This window comes from Phyllostomus discolor, chromosome 8, assembly GCF_004126475.2.
Source record: "Phyllostomus discolor isolate MPI-MPIP mPhyDis1 chromosome 8, mPhyDis1.pri.v3, whole genome shotgun sequence".
Classification (NCBI taxonomy): domain Eukaryota; kingdom Metazoa; phylum Chordata; class Mammalia; order Chiroptera; family Phyllostomidae; genus Phyllostomus; species Phyllostomus discolor.
Window position 1 is genome coordinate 82197573 of NC_040910.2, and position 23128 is coordinate 82220700.

The window sequence follows — 23128 nt, forward strand, 5'->3', positions numbered from 1 at the left end:
TGCAGATATGATGAAGTTAGGGATCTCTCAATGGGAGAATACCCTGGACTATCCACGTTTTCCAATGTAATCACAAGGGTCCTTGTAAGAGGGAGGAAGGAGGAGCAGAGTCAGAGAGGGAATGGAAACATGCTATGCCACTGGTTTTGAAGACAGAGGAAGGAGTCACAAGCCAAGGGATGCAGGCAGATTCCAGAAGCTGGAAAAGGCAAGGGAGTGGATTTTCCTAGAGCCTCCTGCTAACACTTAGATTTTAGCCTACTGAAACCCATTATGAACTTCTGGCCTCCAGGGCTGTAAGATAATAAATCTATACTGAGTGAAGTCTCTAAGTTGGTCGTGATTTGTTTCAGTGGCAATCAGAAACTAATTTAGGTTGGCTAGGCCAACACCTTGCTATGGAATGGGGTTATGATGTGAATCAAGCCCCTTTATTTTATTTACAAACTTGTCTGCTGGGCTGTGAGCTGAAGGTGAGGAGATCAGGAGGAAGACAACGCGATGATACAGCAGCAGACATAGAAATACAGGGCTGGCCTGTGTTGTGCACCACACACCTGCCTGTGTCTTGGAGCTGAAGGGGAGAGGCCACTAAAAAAGAAGCTTCTGCCTTTTTTTCTTTGGTAGAAAAGACAGCCCCTGGCAGTGGGAGGTGGCAGGTGTGGCAGAGTCTGGCTCATCCTGTATGTTGATGCTCAAAACTGGTGGAGAATGAACCTATGGGAAAGCCTTTAATGGGCTTCCTTCTCTGTCTTAATGTTTCCAAACAGCCTGCAAAATAAGTTTCCTAAAATGCAAACCTGCGCAACTCTCTCCTGTGTTTATAAGGAACCCAGTCCCCTTAACCTGCTCCTGTTCCAGCCTTGCTCTGGGCAGCCTTCTGCTTTGTGGCACCATGTGGTGCAAGCCTCCAGGGCTGCCCAGATTGGTTGTTACTGGTCCTTGCTTGGCACAGATGCACCCAGACCTCCTTTTGCCTGGAGGTCTCTCTACCTTGTCCCCCTGTCCATCTCCCTACTCATCACTGGTCACTGAAGATTTAGCTCCTCCCAGCTCTACTCAGAGCAACTCCTTCACTTGCTCCATTGAATTCTTCACCTAGGCCTGACATGCCTCTGCAATACCAGGTAATAGTCCTATATCTGGCGACTGTGCTGGACTGTGGACGCCTGTGCCACAGGCTGGGGCATCCTGAGGCCAAGGTCTGGGCTTTCTCTTTGGATCTCAAAGGTCCTGTACAGAACCAGGCATCCACCAGGTAGTCAGAAATGCATGAATCATTTATTACTCAAACCTTGCTCACTTATTAATGGGCAAAGTCAATGTGGAGTCCAAACCAAGGAGTGTTCTAAAAGGAGAGAATGAAGAGAGGGCAGGCAAGAGAAGATGGGGGAGGGGATTGAGGTCAGAGGTCAGGGAGGGTGGGAGACATGTATCAGCACTGGGGCCATAGCTTAGGGGCAGAGTTTTGGGACATGAACTAAAGCTGGCACAGAAAAGAAGGGTGAGGAAGGAAAGGCTGGGTCAGGAAAATGGGCAGGATCCATAAACAGCATGGGGACCAGTGACCAAAGCAGGGAAAGGGGTGTGGAGCTGGGTGAGCATTCCGAGGTTGGGGGTACATGGAAAGAAAGGTTTAGTAGGCAGACAGGGCCAGGCAGGGCTTTCATAGTCTACACGAGGAGTGTAGTGGCAGACACAGGGGGTACGAAAAAGGGACCCTCTGTCTCCCATTCTATGTCTCTGTGGTGAGGGAGAGAATACCAGGCAACCACAAGCACACCTCCCTTCCCTCCGCAGTCAACTGTTCTTCCGTGTCTTTAGGCAAATCGCTCGGTCCAAACTCCTGTCCATCTGTTCCTCCTTGTATATATATCTGTGGTTCTGTGTCCCTCTCTTCTGCCCATAGTAAATGCCTCAGAGGACAGAGTGCCCATTCTGGTTCATTCCAGTGCCCATCGCCTCTCCCAGGGCCTGGCCCACAGGTTGATTGGGAGGGGGACTGTGGAGAGGGAGGATGAATGGTAGGACAAAGGTGAGCTGTCAGCTTTCTGAGGCTGTGTTTTCTAAGGCCTGCCCGAGGGCAGGGTTGAGGAAAGGTGGAAGAGCCCCAAGAACAGGCTCTCAGTTGGGAACAGAGTGAACGTGTTGTGACGTTAGGGCTATAGATGCCAGCGCTCGGGTGAACTGAACGCACATTCAGAGGCCTTCCGAGCGGGAGAGGTGCCAAGGCTTGTTTCCACAGCCAGCTGAGGCTGGGCGCCTGCTAGAGCCCTGTGCTCGGGAAACCCTAGAGCCCATGAGACAGGCTCAAAGGGGGGCTCCCGCAGCTCACAGGGAGGTGAACAAAGGAAGCCTTTCTGTCTGAAACGCTGCGTGCCTGTGTCAGCACTTCCAAGGCTGATCAGACTCAGTGAGGGTTCGCAAGGGGAGTTGATTCAAAGCAGCAGGTGCTGCGACAGAGTAAAATCCTGAGGTGATCTCCTATCTTTACAAACCTCCAGCGACCAACGGGCATGGGTGGAAAAGGGTGATGGGAAAAAGTAAACATCTTCTGCTCTCTTCAGACCAGCGCCGTCCAGTGGGACTTTCTGCAAAGGTGGAACGTTCTATGATCTGTGCTATTCAACATGGCAGCCACGTGAAGTATGATTAGTGTAGCCGAGGCACTGAAATTTTAATTAATTGACTAATTAATTCCCCCTAGCTTTACTGAGGCATAATTGACAAAACTGTAAGATATTTAAAGTGGACAACATGATGATCCGAGATCTGTATACACTGAAAAATAATTTCTTCCACTTAATTAACACATCTATCACCTTGAACATTTACCTTTCCTTTATTTGCTTTATTAATTTATTTGAATTTAATTTGAATTCATTAACTTAAATTGAAATAGCCACATGTGGGCAGCACAGCTGTAGAATGTCAGCTGTGAGCAGACTCCAGCCCTCTCAGACCAGGGGGTGAGAAGGACTCTCCCCGAGAGGGTCCCAGCAGCCCCTCTGGGTCTCTTGCCAGGAAGCTCTGGGTGATTCGGGTGGGGTTCTGAGCAGCAGAATTCATGGTCAGCCTGTGACTGCAGTCCTAGATCGTCTCTGGCTTCGGCCAAAGTGCCACTTACTCTTATAATGCCGGGTAGAGTTTGTTTCTCTTCCATCACAGAACTGCCCTTGGCTGCCCTTGGCTGAGAGTGAACAACAGCCCCCCTTATGTCCCTGTTCCATACCCACCCTCAGTTTCCCTACTTTCTGGATGGGGCGCATTATCAGTGTATATATAAAGACCCAGTTTAGGAGCTGAAGTTATCAAACATAGGTGTTAGAGCCAAAGGTTCAGGCTATGCACCTCTGAGGCTCTCAAACTAGAATGAGAGTGGAATCACCTACACAAAACAACAGCAGTGGCAATAACAATAATGATAGCTGGGACCACCCATGCAACTTTTAGGTCCCAGTGCAATATGAAAATATGGGGCCCTTAACTAAAGAAGTATTGAGTTTTAAGACAGCAATAACAGAGCATTAAGCCCTTCTGAGCATGGGGGACCGCATAGGCCACACATCCAGGAGGCCGGCCCTGGCGATAACCCAGACTGGTGCTGGGCAGAGCTATTCACATTCTCATAGTGGTCTCACTACTAAATGATTCAACACTGAGCTGCTTCAAAGGGTGCAGGCACCTAGTGCAGTGAATATTTGTTTACACACCAGGAATATCAGGATTCAAAGCCCCAGAGAGCAAGAGAGAGCGAGAGAGCAGAGAACAGACAAGTTACTACACACATAGAGTGTTGGGAACCCTTGTTAATTGGGACCAAGCTGAAACCCAGACAGCTTAGTATGAAAGATGATGTTGAATTAGGGGGAGGGTAGTAGAGCATGTTCAACCTGCAGAGGCTGAATCTCTTTCATTTTTCAGGAGCACGGCCATGGTAGTACCAGGTGAGGTCTACCTGTGGAGCATTTTCTGCTTGTGCAGAGAAGATTTGGGGGCTCCGCGGGAGGAGACAGGGAGCGATGGGTAGAATGCGTAATGAGGCAGGGAAAGTACATTGCAATAAAAGAAGCTTAAATCTTTAATCTTTGCAAATTACAGGAAACACGCTGAGGAAATAAACACTGGAGAGAGAAGTAGGAAGGGAAGCTGCTCTCAAAATCGGGAGATATTTTCTAGGCTAAGGCAGGGTTGGGCTGATATAAAGCAATTTCATGTTGGATGAGTCTGACTTTGTAACCATGGCTGGGAAAGCCAGCTTGGAAGGAGAGGGTGGAAGGGATGCCAGCTGCATGATGGGGGGTTATCTTGGTACATGACAGCTTCTGTTTGTCTGACCCCTGGCCACTCCTCACCACTGTGCTCTCTCCCTGGAAGCTTCCCTGGTTGATACTGTACTGATGGGCTCCTTTGCCCTATGCTTCTAATTGGGTCCAGCCAATGGTGGCCCAGGTAGGAAACCAGAGGATAGAGGAGGGTCAGGGTGGATCTTCAGTCTCTCAACTTTATTTGTTGGGTCATGACAGGTTAGCAGCATGTGCCCCTGAAGACCACAGCTCTGGGTCGGAAAACTAGGGGGAACTCTTTTTACTGCCTCCTATCTGGGTTCTGATACCAGCTCGTTCCCCTCTTTCCCTTGGGGTGGTTCTCTCTGCTACAGGGCCCAGGACACTCCACCATCCCATATTGCCTTCCCTCAGCCTTGCCCATATCTTTGTTAACAGTCCTTTGTGAATATTTTTCCTTGCATTACCTTGTCTCTGGCAGCTGTTGATTTCCTGTTTGGGTCCTGATTGGTCAAGCCCCCAGGGACCTCTGAGAGACAGCAGGAGGCCCCTACCTGACATCATTCACTGAAGGACAGCTATTATGTTTGAGCAACTTTAGGGATGGTGGCCTCACTACCGGCAGGGGCAGCCATGGTTTTCAAAGTTCATCCTTCATTCAGTGGAAAATTGCCTGCTTATGGATTTTATCCCTGCTCCTAAAATCCCTCCTTCCACTTGACAACCCTCCAAGGACCTGAAGATGCATACTGTGACCAACAGAGTCTTCTGTGTACACACTAACCTTCCCCACTAGAGCTGGCCAGCATGTCTGTGTCACTGGAGGCCTCATTAGAAGGGCTGCTCTCAGGGACGTGCTCAGCTGGGCCAGGCTTCCATGGGGTGGGGCTCAGGACCCTCTCCTCATCTCCCCCTGGACAGCCAATTGTCTTTGAAGTTCCTGGGGGCCCACCTTCCACACTGGGTGGGGCCAAGGTGGGCAGAGCTTTGGCATGCAGAGATGGTGTAGCTCTTTCTCAAAGGAGTGAACCAGCATTCTGAGGAAGTAGCAACACAGACCCATTCTCCCTTCCTTCTGGTTGACCCCTACCAGCTTCACTGTCACTACCTCCTAGAAGCCTTCCCTCCTGGGTGTCCCAATATCTGGTATTTACCATTTCCACAGTTAGTCGTAACTTTCTCTCCACCAAGACTGACAGACTCTTTGGGGTCAGTCAATATTTTATCTACGATTATATGCATAATGCCTGGCATTCAGTAGGTGCTCAATAAGTAAGTGCTGTTGAAGTGAACAAAACTGCATGGCTGACCTCTGAGACTCACAGAATCCTCCCCTCTCCCCCTGGTTGTATAGATGAGCAATAGTGATTCTGAGAGGGTGACAGATTTGTATGGGTCCCACAATGAGTTTGTGGCCAAGTGGGGTCCACATCATGACAATGCAGGGCCCTTTGCCCCATCGTGAGGCAGCAGACAGTAACAGGCTCATGTGTGGCTGTGTAGGGACTCGAGACCAGAGCTCACAGGGGCTGGGCAGGGATAACAAAGGCTGCCTGTGACAGCCCCCTAAAGGGACATAGCTGGTGTTACTGTCTAGTGTGATTGCTCTCTACCTGGTCTCTGCTGATCAGGAAATCACAGTGGCTCATCCACTGGGGAACTGTTGGTCGAGATGGGACCTGTCCTTGAGGCCTTACTGTTCCCCATGATCAGGGAGACAGGCCTAGAGTGTCTATTCCATATTTCAGGCAGTGACATCCATCACTGGGCCATTCTCCCATCCCCAAGTGCCTTCTCTGGCTGCCACTAATGACTCAGTGCTGTGGCACAGCAGTTTCCTGGGGACTGAAAAGTGTGTGTGTATGTGTGAGAGGGAGAGGGGGGGGAGAGAGAAAAACAGGGAGGGAGGAGAGACAGTAAAGGAGAGGCCCAGGGTCTGTGATTCATGGATGAATAGAATTTTGGGGCTAGGAGAGCCCTTGACACTCTTTAAATTCAACTAACTTTCCATCTTTCAGGTAAGAAAATTAAGATTCACAGAGAAGACAGTACCCACTGGCCACATGACAAGTGATGGCTTAGTAAAGCCCAAGAACCAGGTCCCTTGATTCCTGATCCTCCTTTGCCCTTTGCCAGTTGACCAGAAGAGACAGTGGTCCCAGATGACAAGCCAATAAGGTTTCAAGCTGGACAGGGATAAAAGGGGAAGAATAATTTAATATGTATTGGGTTTGGCAGCCTATGTTCTCTCATCTCAGAGTTGAGTGGAAAGCTCACTGAGCATGTGGCGGCAACAATGATAGGGACTGAGGTCCCAGCTCTTGAGAGCCCTGGTAGAAAGGGTCTGCCAAATGCTGTTTGGGTGGTCAACTAAGGGTGCCACCTTGGCCCTTCATGCTCTCTTGGCTCTTACAGAGAAACCCAAGCAGGCTGAGGTGGGGCTGTGAGGAGAGGAGCAAGGAAGTATATCAGGAAAAGCGTGGGCTCCGGGTCTGACTCACAGCCCCACTGCTTAATAGCAGTGTGACTTTGGATAAGTTATATTGCCTCTCTGAGCCTTAGTTTCCGCCTTGTTGAAATGAAGGGGGTGCTGATCTCTTTGGTTATTTTCAGCTCTGAAATTCTATGAGCTGGGGACCAAGTACAAGTCTCCGAACTTCACTGCATCTGATTTGAACTTCCTGAAAAATAGATTTATTAACAAAAGATATAGCCATTCAGCGCTCACATCAAGCCAGAAGAGTCTGACTTTCCTACAGACAACCGAAGAATACATAAATTGCTACCTAGCTAAAATCAGGTGACGTGCATCTTGTCCTCCCTGTCTGCCCTTCCCCTGGCAGACAGGTCCAGCAGAGCAGTATGCCCAGGTAAGAAAACCCGCACCCAGCCCAGAGATGCACACACTCAGACTTGAGTGCCCATGGGTGACATTTAGAGGCTAGGCGAGCTTCTGGAGGAATTAAAGTCGGCGTTCGTCCCCATGCTGGATGGGATGCAATTACGTCTGCTCTGGGCGGCATCGGGATGCCGCAGAGTGTTCGCACCAACAGGTCCTCACCCAGCAGATGTTATCAAGTGGCCACAAGAGTTTGGTGGGGGCTGCAAACTCCAGCCCCCTCCTGCAGGGCCTCTAAACACACGAGCATTTTAAAGGCCCCAGGACACACTGCAGCAAAAGCATGTTACCCTCTGTTATACTGAGTATCACCCAAAGCAACCCTTTCCCCTACTTTTTCTGTTTTCATTTTTAAGGAACACCAGCTCTTGGTGGAAAGAGCCAAGGACCAAATCAGAAGATAGGGACTAACTTCTGAGTTCCATACTTTTTTAGCCCTGAGACCACGGCAAAGTCATTCGGCATCTCAGAGACTTGCTTGCCACATCTGTTGGTTAAATGGGTTGATCTGTTAAATGGTAGAATTGCTCTATGTTATAGTAGAGTGTACGCATGAGGACCAAAGGATAAAATGCAGGCGACGAACCTTCTGTGCTATAGAGTGATGCATCCATGTTGGGGAAGGAGATGGTTAATGTTAGGTCTTAGATATGCAACACAGAAGAATGGCTACACTTAACACATCCCTGGTAAATAGAATATTTACAAAACATGCATTAGTGAAGGCACCCTGTGGGGAGTTGGGGCTGGTCTCATTACAAAAAGATTTATTCCAGGGATTCTTTAAATGAGTTTTCCTAGTGCATTCAGGCTCAGAGATTATAAATTATTTGCTAAGAAGGCTGCTAAGTCTGGGTGGGCGACTGGCACGCAGGAGATACCACCCTTGAAAAGCCATGGGGAGTGTCATGTCTTTGAAATTGTAGGGGAAGTTGGTGGATGATTAAGATTCTATTCATAGAAATTCTGTTTATACCCACTGGTGGCGGAAGTTGGGTATGACCAGATTGCCGAACAGATCACGTACATAGACTCTGATGAGGTTATAGAATTCAAAATCATTCAAAGTGTTACTGAATTCACAGCAACTTCTTGTGACTATTTTCTCAATCAATGAATATAAAAAAGGATGATAGTGCTCATATGGGGGTGATGTCTGAGAAATATCTGGATGTTAAAATGTCATCCTCCTATTTCCAAAGGGCAGGGAACTGCAGTCTAGCTCAGAGCTTCTCACATTCTAGTGTGAGTCCCCTGGGCATCCCCAGTTACAATGCAGAGTGTTCTACACTTTGGGTAGGACATCTATGTGTTAGCAGGACACACCAGGCCCACGGTGACCTGACCTCTGCCTGCCTCTGCAGCCCCAGGCCCCACCCCTAGATCCAGCTACTGCAGGACACCCCAGGATATTCTTGGCCTTTGCTCCCGATTGCCCTCCCCCTCTACAGACTCTCACCTGCGGAGACCCACACCCCCTCTCATTCCCACATACCGCCCAGCCTCCTGAGACTAAGCCCAAAGGTCATTACCCCTCCGAAGCCTCCCGAGTTACTCTTTTCCTCCTTTCCAGAACCTATTGTCCCCTCCTTTGTGCTCCATCTCTCCTCTGTCTGTCATAGCACTTCATGACATTTGTTTATGTGTCCCTGACCAAACTGTGACTGCCTTGTCACTACTTAAGCACTTTACATAAAGGCTGTTGGATCAGTAAACTTCCATGTATACATAAATGGAGCTTCGAGATGATCCCTATTTGAAAGCCTGGGCTGGGCCTTTTCATCACTATCTTGGTGTGCCTGGCACACAGTAAGTGCTCTTGGTGATTTACTGACTGGGCAGACATGAACTCTGAGGTGGTTCTGTTTCATCCACCCCCTTGATGTTGACCTCAGAGCACTGGAGGCCTGGCTGGGAGTTTTAATGAAGGCACATCTATGTTCCGCACAGCACTTAACAGGTCTTCTTAGAATGATAAAAGGCTGGCTTCTTCTGGTGGTGCAGTGGATGCCTGACTCCAGTGGTCCTTCTGACTTATGGCGTCATTTCTCCAGGCACCTGTAGGGACTCTCCATCTGGCACAAAGGCCACCCTGAGAGTGAGCTCAGAATCCCAGCTGCCTGCTGCCTGTTCTTGTGCTCAGGACTCCCCAGTTGAGCCCAGAGCCTGCAGCTGTACTTCTGGGGAGGTCCTTGTCACCTGGCACCACAGCCAGAGGTTTTCCTGGGAGCAGAGTTGTTGCGGAAACCATAGCAACCTTCTGCATCCACTCCTGCCATGTCCCATTTATGATAGGGGAATAGGAAATGTGCTATCCTTGATCATTTGCTCAGGCCTTCCAGCTACATGGAAAATTCATGATTATTTTAAATTTAATTTTTCTTTTTATCAAATCAATATATGTACATAATTTAAAAAGCCAAATGGTATTACAAGACTGCCAATGAGAAACAGCAGTTTGCTGCTCCACCTCTCCCTGGCCCCTGAGTTGCTCTCCTGGGAGGCACCCCTCTCCTCGGCGGCAGCTGTTTCTGCTGGTACCTCCTTCATCCGCTCACAGGCACCGGCCGCTCGAGTTATTCCTTGGTTTCTAATATTTTTAGATTTCCTCTACTGAATTCCTGCCGTGGAGATGAGGATGTCACTTCTTACATGAAGTGTCTCATCATACTTGCTTTCCTTTCGCCCTCCTGTCCACAGTTGTGTGGCATTTTGTCTGAGTCAGGGCCCAGCTTTCACATGATTATGACTGTGACCATCCCCCAGCCTTGAAAGATACTCTGTTTTTTATTTCTTTCTTGAGAAACTATTTTGTTCTTACTGCTTTCCCCCCTCTTTTTGTGTTGGTTTATTTGGTTTGCCAGGTTACTTATCACAGAAATGGCAAAGAAAAAAGTCAAATTCACAGAAATAGAGAGTGAAAAAGTGGTTGCCAGGGGCTGGGGAGAAATAAGAAAGTAGGGAGAGGCTGTTAAAAGGGTGCAAACTTTCAGTTATGCGATGGACAAGGTCAGAGGATCTAATGTAAAACATGGTGACTAGAGTTGATAACACTGTTTTGCATAAATAAAATTTGCTAAGAGAGTAGAACTTAAATGTTCTCATCAAAAATATATATTTGAATATATTTAAATATATTTGAATATTGGAATATATTTGAAACCGAATTCTACCTTCACACTTCATTTGTAGCTTGCTGGATATAGAATTCTATCTCATATCATTAAGGATATGTAAATCAAAACAGTGAGATATGGCCTCACACCAGTCAGAGTGGCTATTATCAAAAAGTCAACAAATAACATATTGGTGAGGATGTGGAGAAAAGGGAACCTTTGTGCACTGGCGGTGGGATTTCAAACTGGTGCAGCCACTGTGGGAGACAGTATAGAGATTTCTCAAAAAACTAAAGATCGACCTACCATATGACCCAACAATTCCATGTCTGGGTATTTATCCAAAGAAAACAAAAACACTAATTGGAAAATATGTATGCATCCTGATGTTCATTGCAGCATTATTTACAATAGCCTAGATATGAAAGCAAGCTAGGTGTCCATTGACAGCTGAATGGATAAAGCAGATGTGGTACATATACATAATGAAATCTCACTCAGCAATAAGAAGGAATGAAATCTTGCCATTTGCGACAACATGGATGGACTTAGATGGTATTATGCTAAGTGAAATAAATCAAACAGGGAAAGACACTTATATGTGGAATCTAAAAAAAGAAAACAAATGAACAAACAGGCTCATAGAAACAGAGATCGAAGGGACGGTTGTCAGAGGGGAGGTGGGTAGGGAAATGGGTGAAAAGATGAAGGTCGATAATACTGTGATAAGTTTCCATGGTGACAGAGGATTACTAGAATTAGGAGGGGTGACCACATTGTAAAGTATAAAAATGCTGGATCACTATGTTGTACACCTGAAACTAATATTACTAATATAATATTATATACTACCAACTATATTTAAATTATAAAAAGAATTCTGTTTTAGGAAAAAACGTTCTCCCCTGACAATCTGAAAGCTTTGTACCACTGCTCTGTCTTCAACTCTGCCTGTCAGGAAGTCCCAGGATATTCTGATTCTAGATCCTAGGTGTGTCACTTGTTTTTTCTCTTTGTAAACTTTTAAGGTTTTCTGTTTATCTCTGTTAGCCTGAATTTCAAGGATGTGTCTTGGACTGACTGTTTTTGCTGCTTATTGCAGACAGGACTTGGTGAATTCTTTTGATATGGAAAATCGCATGCTTTGGTTGGGAATTTTCTTACATTATTTCTTTGGCAACATCCTCTTCTCCATTTCCCCATTTTATTGTTCTAGAACTCCTACTTAGTAGGACGCTGGACTTCCTGGATTTACTGTTATTTTCATATTTTTTCCTCTCCCATTTTCCATCTGTTTGTCTTTTGGCTTTACTTTTCAAAAGATTTCCTCAATTTCAATCCTTCTATGAGTTTGAAAAATGGTTGTAATCATATTTTTAACTTCCAGTTTTTAAAACTTTTTTGACTATTACTTTTTAATAGCATCCTATTTTAATAGCTTGTGTTTATGGATGCAGTACCATCTCTTATCTCTTGAGAATTTTAATTAAAACAGTTTGATGTTTCTTTCTGTTCCCTGTATTTATTTATTTATTTATTTATTTATTTAATTTATCAAACACTTATGTAGTGCCAAATATCATTAAGGCAATTTTCTAAGTACTTCACAAATATTAACTCATTTCAATCTTCCTTACAGAGTAGATAATAATGTTATTGCCATTTTACAGGTTTTGGAACTGGAGCCCAGAGAAGCTAAGTAACTTGACCAAGGTTACACAGTTGGTAAACTGTATAGCTGGGATTTGAACCCGGGCTCTAGAGCTTGTGCCATTGACCACTATCTCTATTTCCCCCAAGTTTCTTTTTTTGTTTGTTTGGTTTTAGTTCCTTTTCTGTTAGTAGCTTCCCTTAAATGCCTGGCTTTTTGGCTGTCTCTTCATAGTTGAGAGAAACTTAGAGGCCGCATATATTCCTTACGTGTGGGAGGACTTGCCATGAGCCTTCACTCTGGAGTGACCTAACCAGGCCGTTTTGTTTGGAGACGCCTCACTGTCATTCTGTGGGGGCCCTTTCTCTTGAGCCTGTCAGTACCTCCAGAATTCTGTGCTGGGGTAGGGTAGATTAGCCTGCATGGAGCTCTCACTACTCAGTAAGCAGAGTTTCACCTCATCTCCCTGTTTTCTGTACAGCACCTCACCCCTGCCCTCGACTTTGCCTGCTTTGCCCCAGCCCAGAGCCTATCTGTTTTGATCATATTTTCAGCTGCAGGTGGGGAGGTGTTTGTCTGACTGCTCTGGGCTATGGGAGGATATCTGGGGGACTTATCAGCTCCTTTTATAGACTTTTAACTAATCCTCCCAATTTTAACTCCACTTCTCATCTCCATCTTCAGTAGAATCCAATGCTTTCAACCCCTGATCCTTTCTTGAACTTCTGTGGTGAGAACTGTTTGGCTTTAAGTGGCTTCCCAGTGCAGACCCTCAACTTTCAGCCTCGTCTGCTCTGCTGAGTCAGCTGGCATCTATCTGCTTTCCATCTTTAAAAGTTGACTGACATCTACTACTGTCTTTTCTCTCATTCACTTTGCCCTTAAAAAAAATCCAGCCCTGGCTGGCGTAGCTCAGTGGATTGAGTGCGGGCTGGGAACCAAAGTGTCCCAGGTTCGATTCCCAGCCAGGGTACATTCCTGGGTTGCAGGCCATAACCCCCAGCAACCGCACATTGATGTTTCTCTCTCTCTCTCTCTATCTCCCTCCCTTCCCTCTCTAAAAATAAATAAATAAAATATTTAAAAAAATCCTTCATTGCCCTTTGGGTGTGGCTTGGGGAGGGAGAGACATAAACACTGATGTTTAACCCACCATGCCCCCAACTGTCCAGGCTGTCATCTTCAATGAGGCTGTGGAGCTCAGAGGACACGTCTGAGCTCCTTTCAGCATCCCGGGTGGGAGTGGGGGAACGGCGTTTGGTGTTGGTTGCTGTGACTTACACAGCCACAGAACCACCTGACTCAGTTTTCATCCCAATAACATCAGTCCCTGCAGTGGTTTTCAAACTGGGATCCCCGGAGCCCTAGGGTTGTCCTTAGGGAATATCCCCGCGGTTGGCCACAGTGAACATGGAGAAATCAAGCTGGGATCCCCGTCTCCAGTTCAACTGGAGTAGCTCTGCCTTCATCTGTTTTATATATTGGCACTGTGCCAAAGCTTTTGTTATACAAGGATTCTGCTATTGCAAAAAAGAAAAAAGAAAAAAACACAGAAAAAAATAGAAAAGGACATCAACAGACCTATCATTATATGCCATTCTCTCTTCAAAGATGTTACCTGAACCTTTTTTCTCCCTGAGCTATTTTCATGGTAGTGCCTTTACAAGCACATTTTGAACATTAAAGGAATGTGGTAAAAGGAGAATGGCCTTAGGGTTCACAAGTGGGTTTTCAGCTTGGTTTAACTACTTAACCAGGGGTGTGTTCTTAGGAAACTCATGCAGCCTCTTGGGGCTCCAGTTTCTCTATCTTTCAATGGGGATTATAACCCTTGTTAGCAGGGTAACTGGGAGGATTCTTGGGATACAATGTTCGAGGCACATAGTAGCTCATTAACATCAGTGTCTTCCTCATCCTGGCCCCATCAGTGTGCACAGCAGTTTTTTTCTCTTTCAACAAATATATCAACAAAAAGAGTTTCATTTATTAACCTGGTATATGTGTATAAATGAGCCAGACATCCAAGTCCCCTAACCTCTTGGAGCATATGTTTTAGTAAAAGGGGACAGACAAGAAAAAAACAGTAAGTAAATTGTATGGTATACTTGAAGGGGACACATCACTGAGAAAAGGACAAGTAGAGCAGACAGGAGAGGTGAGGAGTGGGGTGGGGTGCAATTTTAAATGGGGTGGTCAAGGGAGGCCTCACTGAGCAACGACTTGATGGAGTGAGGCAGTCAGCCACATGGGTCTAAGAGGGAGGATTCTGGGCGGAGGGAATGAAGAATGCGGATGCCCTAAAGTGACAGTGTTCTTGGAGTGTCCCAGAAGCCACAGGGAAGCCAGAGTGGCTACAGCCAAGTGAACAAGAGGATGGAACAGGAAGTGGTGAGGCAGAGGCGGAATAAGAAGGGGGTGGATATATATTCTACTAGAGCATAGACTCTCCAGGTAATTCCTTTGTTCAAACATATGATACCAAATTCACTTTTTAAAATACTAGGATTTGGAGAAGCCAAGGAGATAATATTTGATAACAATGTTGCATTGGGATGAATGAAGGGTAGCGGGAGATGAGAAAGGGAGGGTCCTGTCTGAGCCTATCTATCCAGAGATCGAGTTCATTAAAGAACTCCTTGTACACCAGCTCTGGTTTCTTCAGACGTAACTCACCCTCTCCCCTCACCCCGGTCTCTACCTCCCCCAGCTTGGCCATTCTTGAGACAGTCTCTTAGGAACTCCTTCCAGCTGCTGTCTCCCCAGCCTCCTTAGGGCTCTCACAGCCTTCCATGAACTCACTCCTTGGTCACTGATTGGTCCAGGGGCGGGCACCTGACTGATCTAGGCCAATGACTCCCTCCCCCGTGTGTATTTGTGTGTGTGTTTTAAATAGGAGATCGGTTCAGTAAGAGACTCAGAACAGTCTCTCGCAGGTGGTAGGATGTGTAAAATATAAAACTATTGGGAACCATGTGTGAAAATAAATACATGTGTGAAAACAGCCTGTCTCTAGTGAGAGAGAATGAAGGGATGAAGAGAGAGGAGAGGCCAGAGAAGCAGAGTGAGAGGGGCCTGAGCCCTCTGTTGCAGTTGTTTCTGGAGCTGCGTCCTTGCCCTCCCGCTGTTTGGTTGCTGAAGCTTGCCTTGGATTCCGGGCAATATTATTCCTTTTATGCCTAAGCTTGTTTGAACCCCGTTTCTCTCATGTGCAACTGAGATCACCCACTGCCTGTTTCTTTTTTTTTCTTTGAAGTTTCTCAGAGGCATCTACACAGAGTTTCATTTTTAACAACCTCCCACCTGCCTTCAGTCTAATTTCCTTTAGAAAACACTGGCCACGACATCTGCGTTTCTACAGTCTAGGACAGCTTTTCTGTCCTTTTTCTGTCTTGTGAGCTCCTCCATGAGAAAGAAGGCTTGCATTCAAAGGCTTCTGGGAAATAAATGCTCGTGTAATATTCCTATTTGGAGGATGCAGGATGTAGCATTTTAAAGACTTCCTGCAATGAATAAATGTGTTTAACTTGTCTAATCCGAGTTTCCCAGGTTTTTTTTTTATTCCTAGAACATGTAACATCCCAAACTCCTGACACCCACAGGGCTCATTTTGGAACCAACTGGCTAGGTCCATGTGCGACTGAGCCTGCCTTCAGTGGCATCCTTCCTTCCAGGGTGCTCCCTGCACAAGGACCTTTGGCCAAGGGGACATCCTAGTGTGGGGCACAGTCAGCCCAGTCTCCAAGACTCCTTCTTAATTTCCTCATTGCTCTCCTTCCCAGAGGTGGTTCAATAAGCAAATAAGTTCTGGTGTTTACAAGGCAGGGTCTCTCCTTGGACCAAGATCCAGCTCCCAGGACCCAGGGTTATCTACAGGCCCCTGTGGTCATAGGACACAGGCTGGCCCTAGGAGGTTCTGGAGAGCCAGGCTCTGCTGGCCAGCATGCAGGGAAGCCAGAGCCTGGCAGTAACCCAAACTTTCACCCATTTGCTAGAGGGGAGGGGCACTGCATTTAGAAAAGTAGATGGGAGGCACTAAGTGTCTCGTTAGTTGCAAGCAGCAGATGGGGCTCAGAAGGCCTGGAGTGTGAGGTGAGTGGCCAGAAGGCATTACCGGAAGGATGTGTGTAATGAAGGAGCAGGAGAACTAACCATAAGGTGAGGCAAGTGGCTATACCCACCTCCCTCTGGCAGGGTGTCCAATCGAGATGTGCTAGGAGGAAGGGAGAGAGTGGTGGTGGGGAGAGAGCTTGGAGTTTGCAGTCAGTCAACCCTGGGCTAGAACCCTTTGCTGCCTCAGAAGCTTGGGAGGCCTGGGCACGGGTAGAGCTGGGCCTCACAATGGGAAAGACTGGCTGCAGGAAGTGGGGGCTGGGCTGCTTGGCCTCTATCCACAGCTCCCCACCCCCATCTCCAACCTGAGGGCTCAGGGTCTCCCTCCTGCTTGAACCATCTCTCCTCTCTATACCCTCCGCCCACCCCACCATGTAGTCTCTCCTCAGGTCCATGCCTTGAGCCCCTTCACCACTCCTAACCTTATGCCCAGAACACGGTATTGGTCTTATTTGGTCTCTTTTGCATCCATGGTCCCACTCTTGGGCACCTCTTTACTTTCTCCACCTGGTAGAATTCTGGAGGCTGCCAGCATCCCTGGGCTTACTGGCTGCATCACTCCATCTCTGCTTCTGCCTTCACATTGCTGCCTCCTCTGCCTGACCTTCCTCCGCTCCTCTCATGAGAACCCATCTGCATAATGCAGGATAACCTATAGACCCCATTCAAATGACCCATGCACTAGGATGCTTTCCCTGAACCTTCCTCTCCTTGCCCCCAGGGGGAAATCACTGTCCCTCCTTGTGTGTCTTCTCCTCCAGGTTGTGATCAAGGGCTCCATCTTTTTCAGCTTAAGGTCCTTACTTTGGTGCAATGAATTGTTCATTGAATAAATGAATGCAGGAAATAAGCTTTAAAACCTGTACATACCCGGGCCCCTAGGGGCTCACATAGGCATTGTGCTGGGCCCCTGAGTGTCTACCCTTTGGCTTTCCAACATTGCACAGCCCCTCCACCTTCCCCCAGCAAGAAGAGCTTCCATTCCTTTCCACTGGGCCTCCGAGCTGGGTTAGGATATTCAATATGGCTGGGAGAGGAAGGGACTGGTCCATCCTTTCTTCTTCTGAAATCAAGCCAGTCATCTGCCTAACTTGTTGCTTCAAACCTTTCTCCATGCCTCCTCCCAACACCTCTCCTCACCCTACCTGCCTTCCCTTTCTAATACCACTATTATCTGCCCCTCTCTCATCTACTGAAATCCAAGGAAACTCATCGAGTCCATGCCAGGAACATCCTTATCATTCACCAGCATGCCCCCACCCAGGCCTTCACAGGGTGGGCCAAGACAGCTCACGTGAGGTAAACCAGCCTTTCAAAGTCCTGCACCCCTCCGCCATCACCCACTGCCCAGGTCCATGTACCCGGCTCACCTGTCTCTCCCCAGATGGGCAGGTACTCATCCTGCTGAATGTCCAGCATGATCTCCAGCCCGTTGCCTGTCCCTCCCTTGACTGTGGTGAGCAGAGGTTTGCCATCCTCGCCTGAGTTAAACATGTAACACTTCCCATATTTTGTAAACACCTGAAGGAGAGAAGAGAGAGAGAGAGAAGGACATGTGTGATTTCAGGCTGGGCTCTGGAGATTGATGAGACCCCAGAAATCCAACTACAAGCCAAAGTCTCCGCAACCCATCACAATCAGCCCCTCTTGGGGACCAATGATTCCTCACCCTGCCTAAGGGCCTGAATTTGGCCCAGTGGAATGTTGGCATCAAAGAACAAATCTGGACACCCTTAGGGATTTGTTGCAATAGGATCTGGCCTTTTCTCCCTCTGTCCACACCCAAGTCTCAAACATTGTTAGTAAGCTCTTGATGCTCCAAACTGCACCTCTGGCTCCGAGATCTTTCCTGGGCTCTAGACATACTGATCCCAATGCCTAATAAGCATGTCCTCAGGGGGACCACAGACCAGACCTTTGACACTCAGCATGTCCCCATGGAAACAAGTCTTCCTCAGGCTTCCCATCTTCCAGACGATTCTCTCACATTCCAGTTCTAGGAAATAGCATCACTACCTGAGAAAGGGCTCAAGCCAGACCCTCAGATTGGCTGTCCAGGCTTCCTCTTCCCCACCCTCGTATCCAATTAACCAGCAAAGCCTGTCAACACTGTCTGTACAACCGTCTTTCATTTTCCCTTTTGCTTCCTACATTGCTGCAGCTGAGGACCCAGTCCTTTCTTGCCTGGGCTGCTGCAGTTTCCTAGCTGGGCTCCTGGATTCCATACAACCTTCTCTGGCCCATCCTTTAGGTTAACTGTAGTTCACTCTTTCTGAAATGCAAACCTGATCTTGTTAATCCTGCATTTAAAACCACCCAGGGCTCTTCATGCCCCTTAGGCTCAAATCCAGGCCCTGCACACCTAGCCTTCTTGGATGCCTCCACCTATACAAGCTACCATTTCCCACCTGAATCCTTGGAAAACTACTAGGAGGTAACCTTTGTGGGCTCAGGAACTACATCTGCTGAGGTATTTATCCTTAGTGGCCAGTACAATGCCTGGCACATGGGGGTGCTCCAGAAATATGTGTTGAATTAATGAATGAGTGAGTGAGTGGCTGGGTGGGTGGAGCCAAATCAAACACCTGCAGCATCCCCAGATGTGCCCTGCTGGTTGCACACTTGAAGCTTTCTATTTGCTGCTGCTGCTGCCTGGAACTCCTCTCCTTTCTCTTTCTGCCTGAATAACCTCTGGCTGTCTGCCTGGGCAACCTCTAGCTGTTCTCCAAGGCTGGATTGATGCATTGCCTCCTCCAGGAGGCCTTCCTGAAGCCCTGGATCAAACTGAGTTTACTACCTCCTCGCTGTTCCTCTTATTCCTTCACCATGGCAGCTATCACATGCTACAGAGTAGCTTGGTCCTACATCTCTCCTGAACTTGACCCTGCCTTTCATTTCTGAATCCAAGCCCTTAGAACCTTGCCTGGCACACAGTAGGTGCTCAGCCCACTTTTGCTTGATGAATGCACATTGACAAAGATACAATGTGATGGTGTGAGAAAAACCCAGGGCAAGGAATCCAGAGATCTTTGTCCAAGTTTGATGTTGCCACCTATTGGTTGTGTGACTCAAGGTGAACTAAATAAACCCACCAAGCCTCAATTTCCCCATCTGTGACATGGTGGTTCTAGTCCTTGCCTTAGCTACTTTTCAAGGTTATTGAGAGGATCAACTGAGGTAATACATGCAAAAGTGCTTTGAAACTATAAAAGCTTTCTCCAAATGCTGTGGTTATTGTGATTACATAACTGCTTTGGAACTTCAAGTGGAAGTCAAATTACATCTGGCAAAATTGGATGGAAGAGATCCAGGCCAACGGTATCGGATTCCCACAGCCAGTGAAACTTGGGCCTGGGTTGCCTCTCTGACCATGCTCCACGGCACTGTCCTCTCCTGACTGTGGAAGCCACATAGATACACCCTGGTTTCCCATCCTTCAATTCAGGGGCAGGTAAATAGCAGGCATGAGTGCTGGAGGCTGCTTTTCTCATGCAGATCTTGGTGGCTGGATGTCAGGACATAAGAGCAGGCTGTATCATGTGCCAGGCACTCTGCTAGATGCTTACCGACGCTGTCTGATTTAACCCTTATAACTGTGATCATGGGTGGCTAATGCTGCTCCCCTTATGCAGATGAGGAAACCAAGGCCCAGAAAGGTTAAGTGACTCATCTAAGGTCACACAGCTCTTAAGCAGAGAAGCTAGAATTCAAATCCATGTCTGTCTGATTCTAACACACGTGCTCTTTCTGGGGGTGCTATCCTGATTCTTTGTCATTGGGATGTTTCTGTGCCATACACTCCTCCTTTCTGCCTTGATTTTTCTATCGGCCAATCAATATTCATATGCATATGCTCCGACTGTGGGCAAGGGTTTGGGGATTTCAAAGCAGAATGAACCCTACTCTCTGCTTGCACGTTCTATAGGAAGCATCAACAAAACAACAGATTTTGCATTTTTCTCCATTGTACAAAATGGCTCCGAGTCCCTGGCAACTGAACTATTTCAAAACAGATAAGCCCTACTCTTTCAGCTTCACAGTGGAGACAGCTGGAACGTGATTTTTCAAAGAACTGAGTTTTATCATCACCATTGTACATAGTCACTGAACTTGGCTAATGAACTTGGCCCCCAAGGGGGCCTCTATAATGAGCAGATGACACTATTTTACAGGTAGCACATCCATTACAAGGGGTTGAGCACATCTGGAGGGCTCCAATAGAGGGTTTTCTTTCTAAAACCTTCAAATAACATTTTTGGTTCCAAAATTGTTTACATTATTAATTTTCTATTTATATAAAGAGATTTGTAAGTAAAAGTACTTTTCAGCTTAGCACTAGATCATTGCAAACTCTAGGCCTCTCCCCGACCCCCTCCATTTGGTACTTGAACTTCAGAATATTGGGCTGGGGTCAGAATATATTGTCTACTCCGGGGATCAGCTGTGATCCCAGCTCTGCCACAACCATGCTGTGTGGCACTGATAGAGCTATTGACTTGTTCTGTGCTTCTGAGGGTGAGAATAAGGCACGGGAACTACAGGGGGACGTGGAGATCATCTCGTCCTCCCCCTGACTTCACAGGTAAGGAAACAGAGACCTGGGAAAGAGGAAGTGACTTGCTCATGGCTAGGCAGCAAGGATGTATCCTAGTTCAACCTGTTCCTTCCTTTATATCAGCCTCCCTCAGTTTCCCCACTTATAAGAGGAGATGGAGGATCCAGAGCGTTGCTAACTTCAGTCAGTGGATCACTGAGTGTCTGCTCTGTGCAGGCACTGGGCTGGCAGCATTGAAGCCTTTCCCTGATTAAGACTTTTCATCAAAGTCTTTCCCTGTTGAGAAGGGAGCAGACAGGCCCTTGGGAGTGTAGAGACTTGCTTCCCATCCTCGATGCTCCCTTACAGGCCCAGTCCTCATCCTAAGCCCTGTAGGCAGCTCCTGCAGGGGGCTCTGTCAGCCCCACATTTCCTGCTCCCTTCCCATGGAGGTGGGTGCTGGCGCCAATGTGCACAGTTGCCACGTATGAACTGGCGCAGATCAGAGCTTGGTGAGGGGTGGTGGCAACCAGAGTGGCAGGGCCAGGAGCTGGAGGGGGACTGCAGCCGTGTCTGAGAGACGGCCAAGTGACAGTCTGTAAGAGCCAAGTTCTTTTTTCCTTTTTTTCAGAGAGAGGGGAAAAGGGAGAGAAAAAGAGAGGGAGAGAAACATCAACATGTGGTTGCCTCTTGCGTGCCCCCTACTGGGGACCTGGCCAGCAACCCAGGCATGTGCCCTGGCTGGGAATGAGCCACACCAGCCAGGGCTGTAAGAGCCAAGTTCTTCATCAAGTCAGAACCACCATAAAGAGGCCCGACACTGTTCTGTGGCTTTCTGGTGCATTTAAGATGAAGTCCCAAATCCTCCCTGGGTTTCCATGGCTCAGCTGGGGCTCCTTTCCTTCCCTCTCTCACGTGCTTCAAACACACCGGCCTCTTCAGTTCCTGAAATGTGCAACAAGCTCATTTGCCCACAGGGCCTTTCTACATACTGTTCCTTCTGCCTAGAATGTTTTCCCTACACTCTTTGCCTGGCCAGCTTGTGCTCAAGCCTTGGCTTCAATGCCACGTCCCCACAGGCCTCTCTTCCCCACCCCGCCCCTGCTCCCGGCCTCCATCTAAACTGGGACTCCTTGTAATTCAACTTTGCACCGTTGCTTTTCTCCTCTATGATACAGATCAACGTATGCAACTAGCTTATTAGTTGGTCCTGTCTTACACTAAACTGGAAGCTCCAAGAAAGCAGGGACTGTGTCTGTGTTGTCGAATGAAGGAATGAATGGGCTCCAAGGTGCTGCTGTTCCCACCCCCTTGCCCACCTCTGGGAGGCGCCCTCTGGTGCTGGCCGGCCAGCCTGACCTGATTCTGGTGGCAGTTCAGGCTGCCACTTGTCCTAGTCCCCTCCCATCCCTTTCTCTGCTGTGGCCTTCTCACCTTCCCACTTAATTGTACTGAAGCATTTTTGCTTGCTTCTCTGTGAAGGTATTAGAGGAAATAATCCTGTCAGGAACTAAGACAGTTCATCTTCGTAGGAGCAGAAGAAGGGGCTCAGACACAGCAGGGCACCCTCGGCTGGCCGCCTGCCCACCCCGCTGAGCTTCAGCTCCGCCTGGCTTTTTAGAGAGGATTATTTTCCTCCGCACTCAACATCAAAGGCCTGAGGGCTATTTACATACAACGCGGTTTTGCTACAAACTTGGGCCAAGACTCAGCTCTCTTTCCCTGCTTCAGGGCATAATGATGTGTAAGAGGAACACAAACTTCACATTTATGCCTTATCGCCCCCCAGTCAGAAAACAATTTATTTCAGTCCAGACTGTTAGGTGGAGCTCGCTGCTTCTTCAAACCTGCCGTTCTTCCGGGCATTTCTCTGCTCTCCAGGTGAGTGCTGGCAACCCCATTGCGGCTGGCAGGGCTGGATCTGCAGGGTTGCTGAGGGTTTAGAATTGCCCTTAGTGGAATTGATTTGTAAGAATTAATGGTGCACACTTCACACCTGGATCCCCAGGAGTGACAGGGGACCCCGAGGTAAAAATGGGGCATGAAGGTCATCTTCCTTGCTAACATTTTGCATCACAGTTTAGAGACTGCCTCTACTTCAACAGTGGCCCCATGAAATTGGAATGAAAGAAACAGACAATTCCTGAACCTCTACTTTTTCTTATGTGTAAATTGAGCAAGATAATCTTTCTGTGTGCTTGTAGGGCCCAAGTGTGAGCGTGAAAGTTGATTTGTTTGGAAGATTATATACGATATAACTTTACTAGTTATGAATCCACAGTGGTGGTGGAGGTAAGGTAGTTACTATGCCTCTCTTTTTCAGCACATGACAGGTAAGTGTTTTGGGTGAGGGGGAGGTTAGAGGAGAACTAAAGAGGGGGGAGTATTGAGGGGTCCTGTCTGTTTACATCTCCACAATAACAAGCTCATCTCGAAGTAGTTAGAGGCCATGAAAACCACCAGGTGCCGCTGATTGCTTGCTCCATGATGATGGTAAGCCTGTTGCTAGAAGCCCATGGAGTTCTGTAGGAG

The 23128-nt window shown here is 47.6% G+C and overlaps 1 protein-coding gene across 2 annotated transcripts in view; it reads right to left on the reverse strand.

The window, feature by feature from the left end:
* ASIC2 (acid sensing ion channel subunit 2) overlaps positions 1-23128 on the reverse strand; it is a 924831-nt gene that overhangs the window by 63426 nt on the left and 838277 nt on the right. For both annotated transcript variants that reach the window (XM_028521521.2, XM_028521520.2), the window contains exon 2: positions 17433-17583. In XM_028521521.2, the coding sequence (XP_028377322.1) occupies positions 17433-17583 (151 nt within the window). The remainder of the gene's footprint in view (positions 1-17432; positions 17584-23128) is intronic.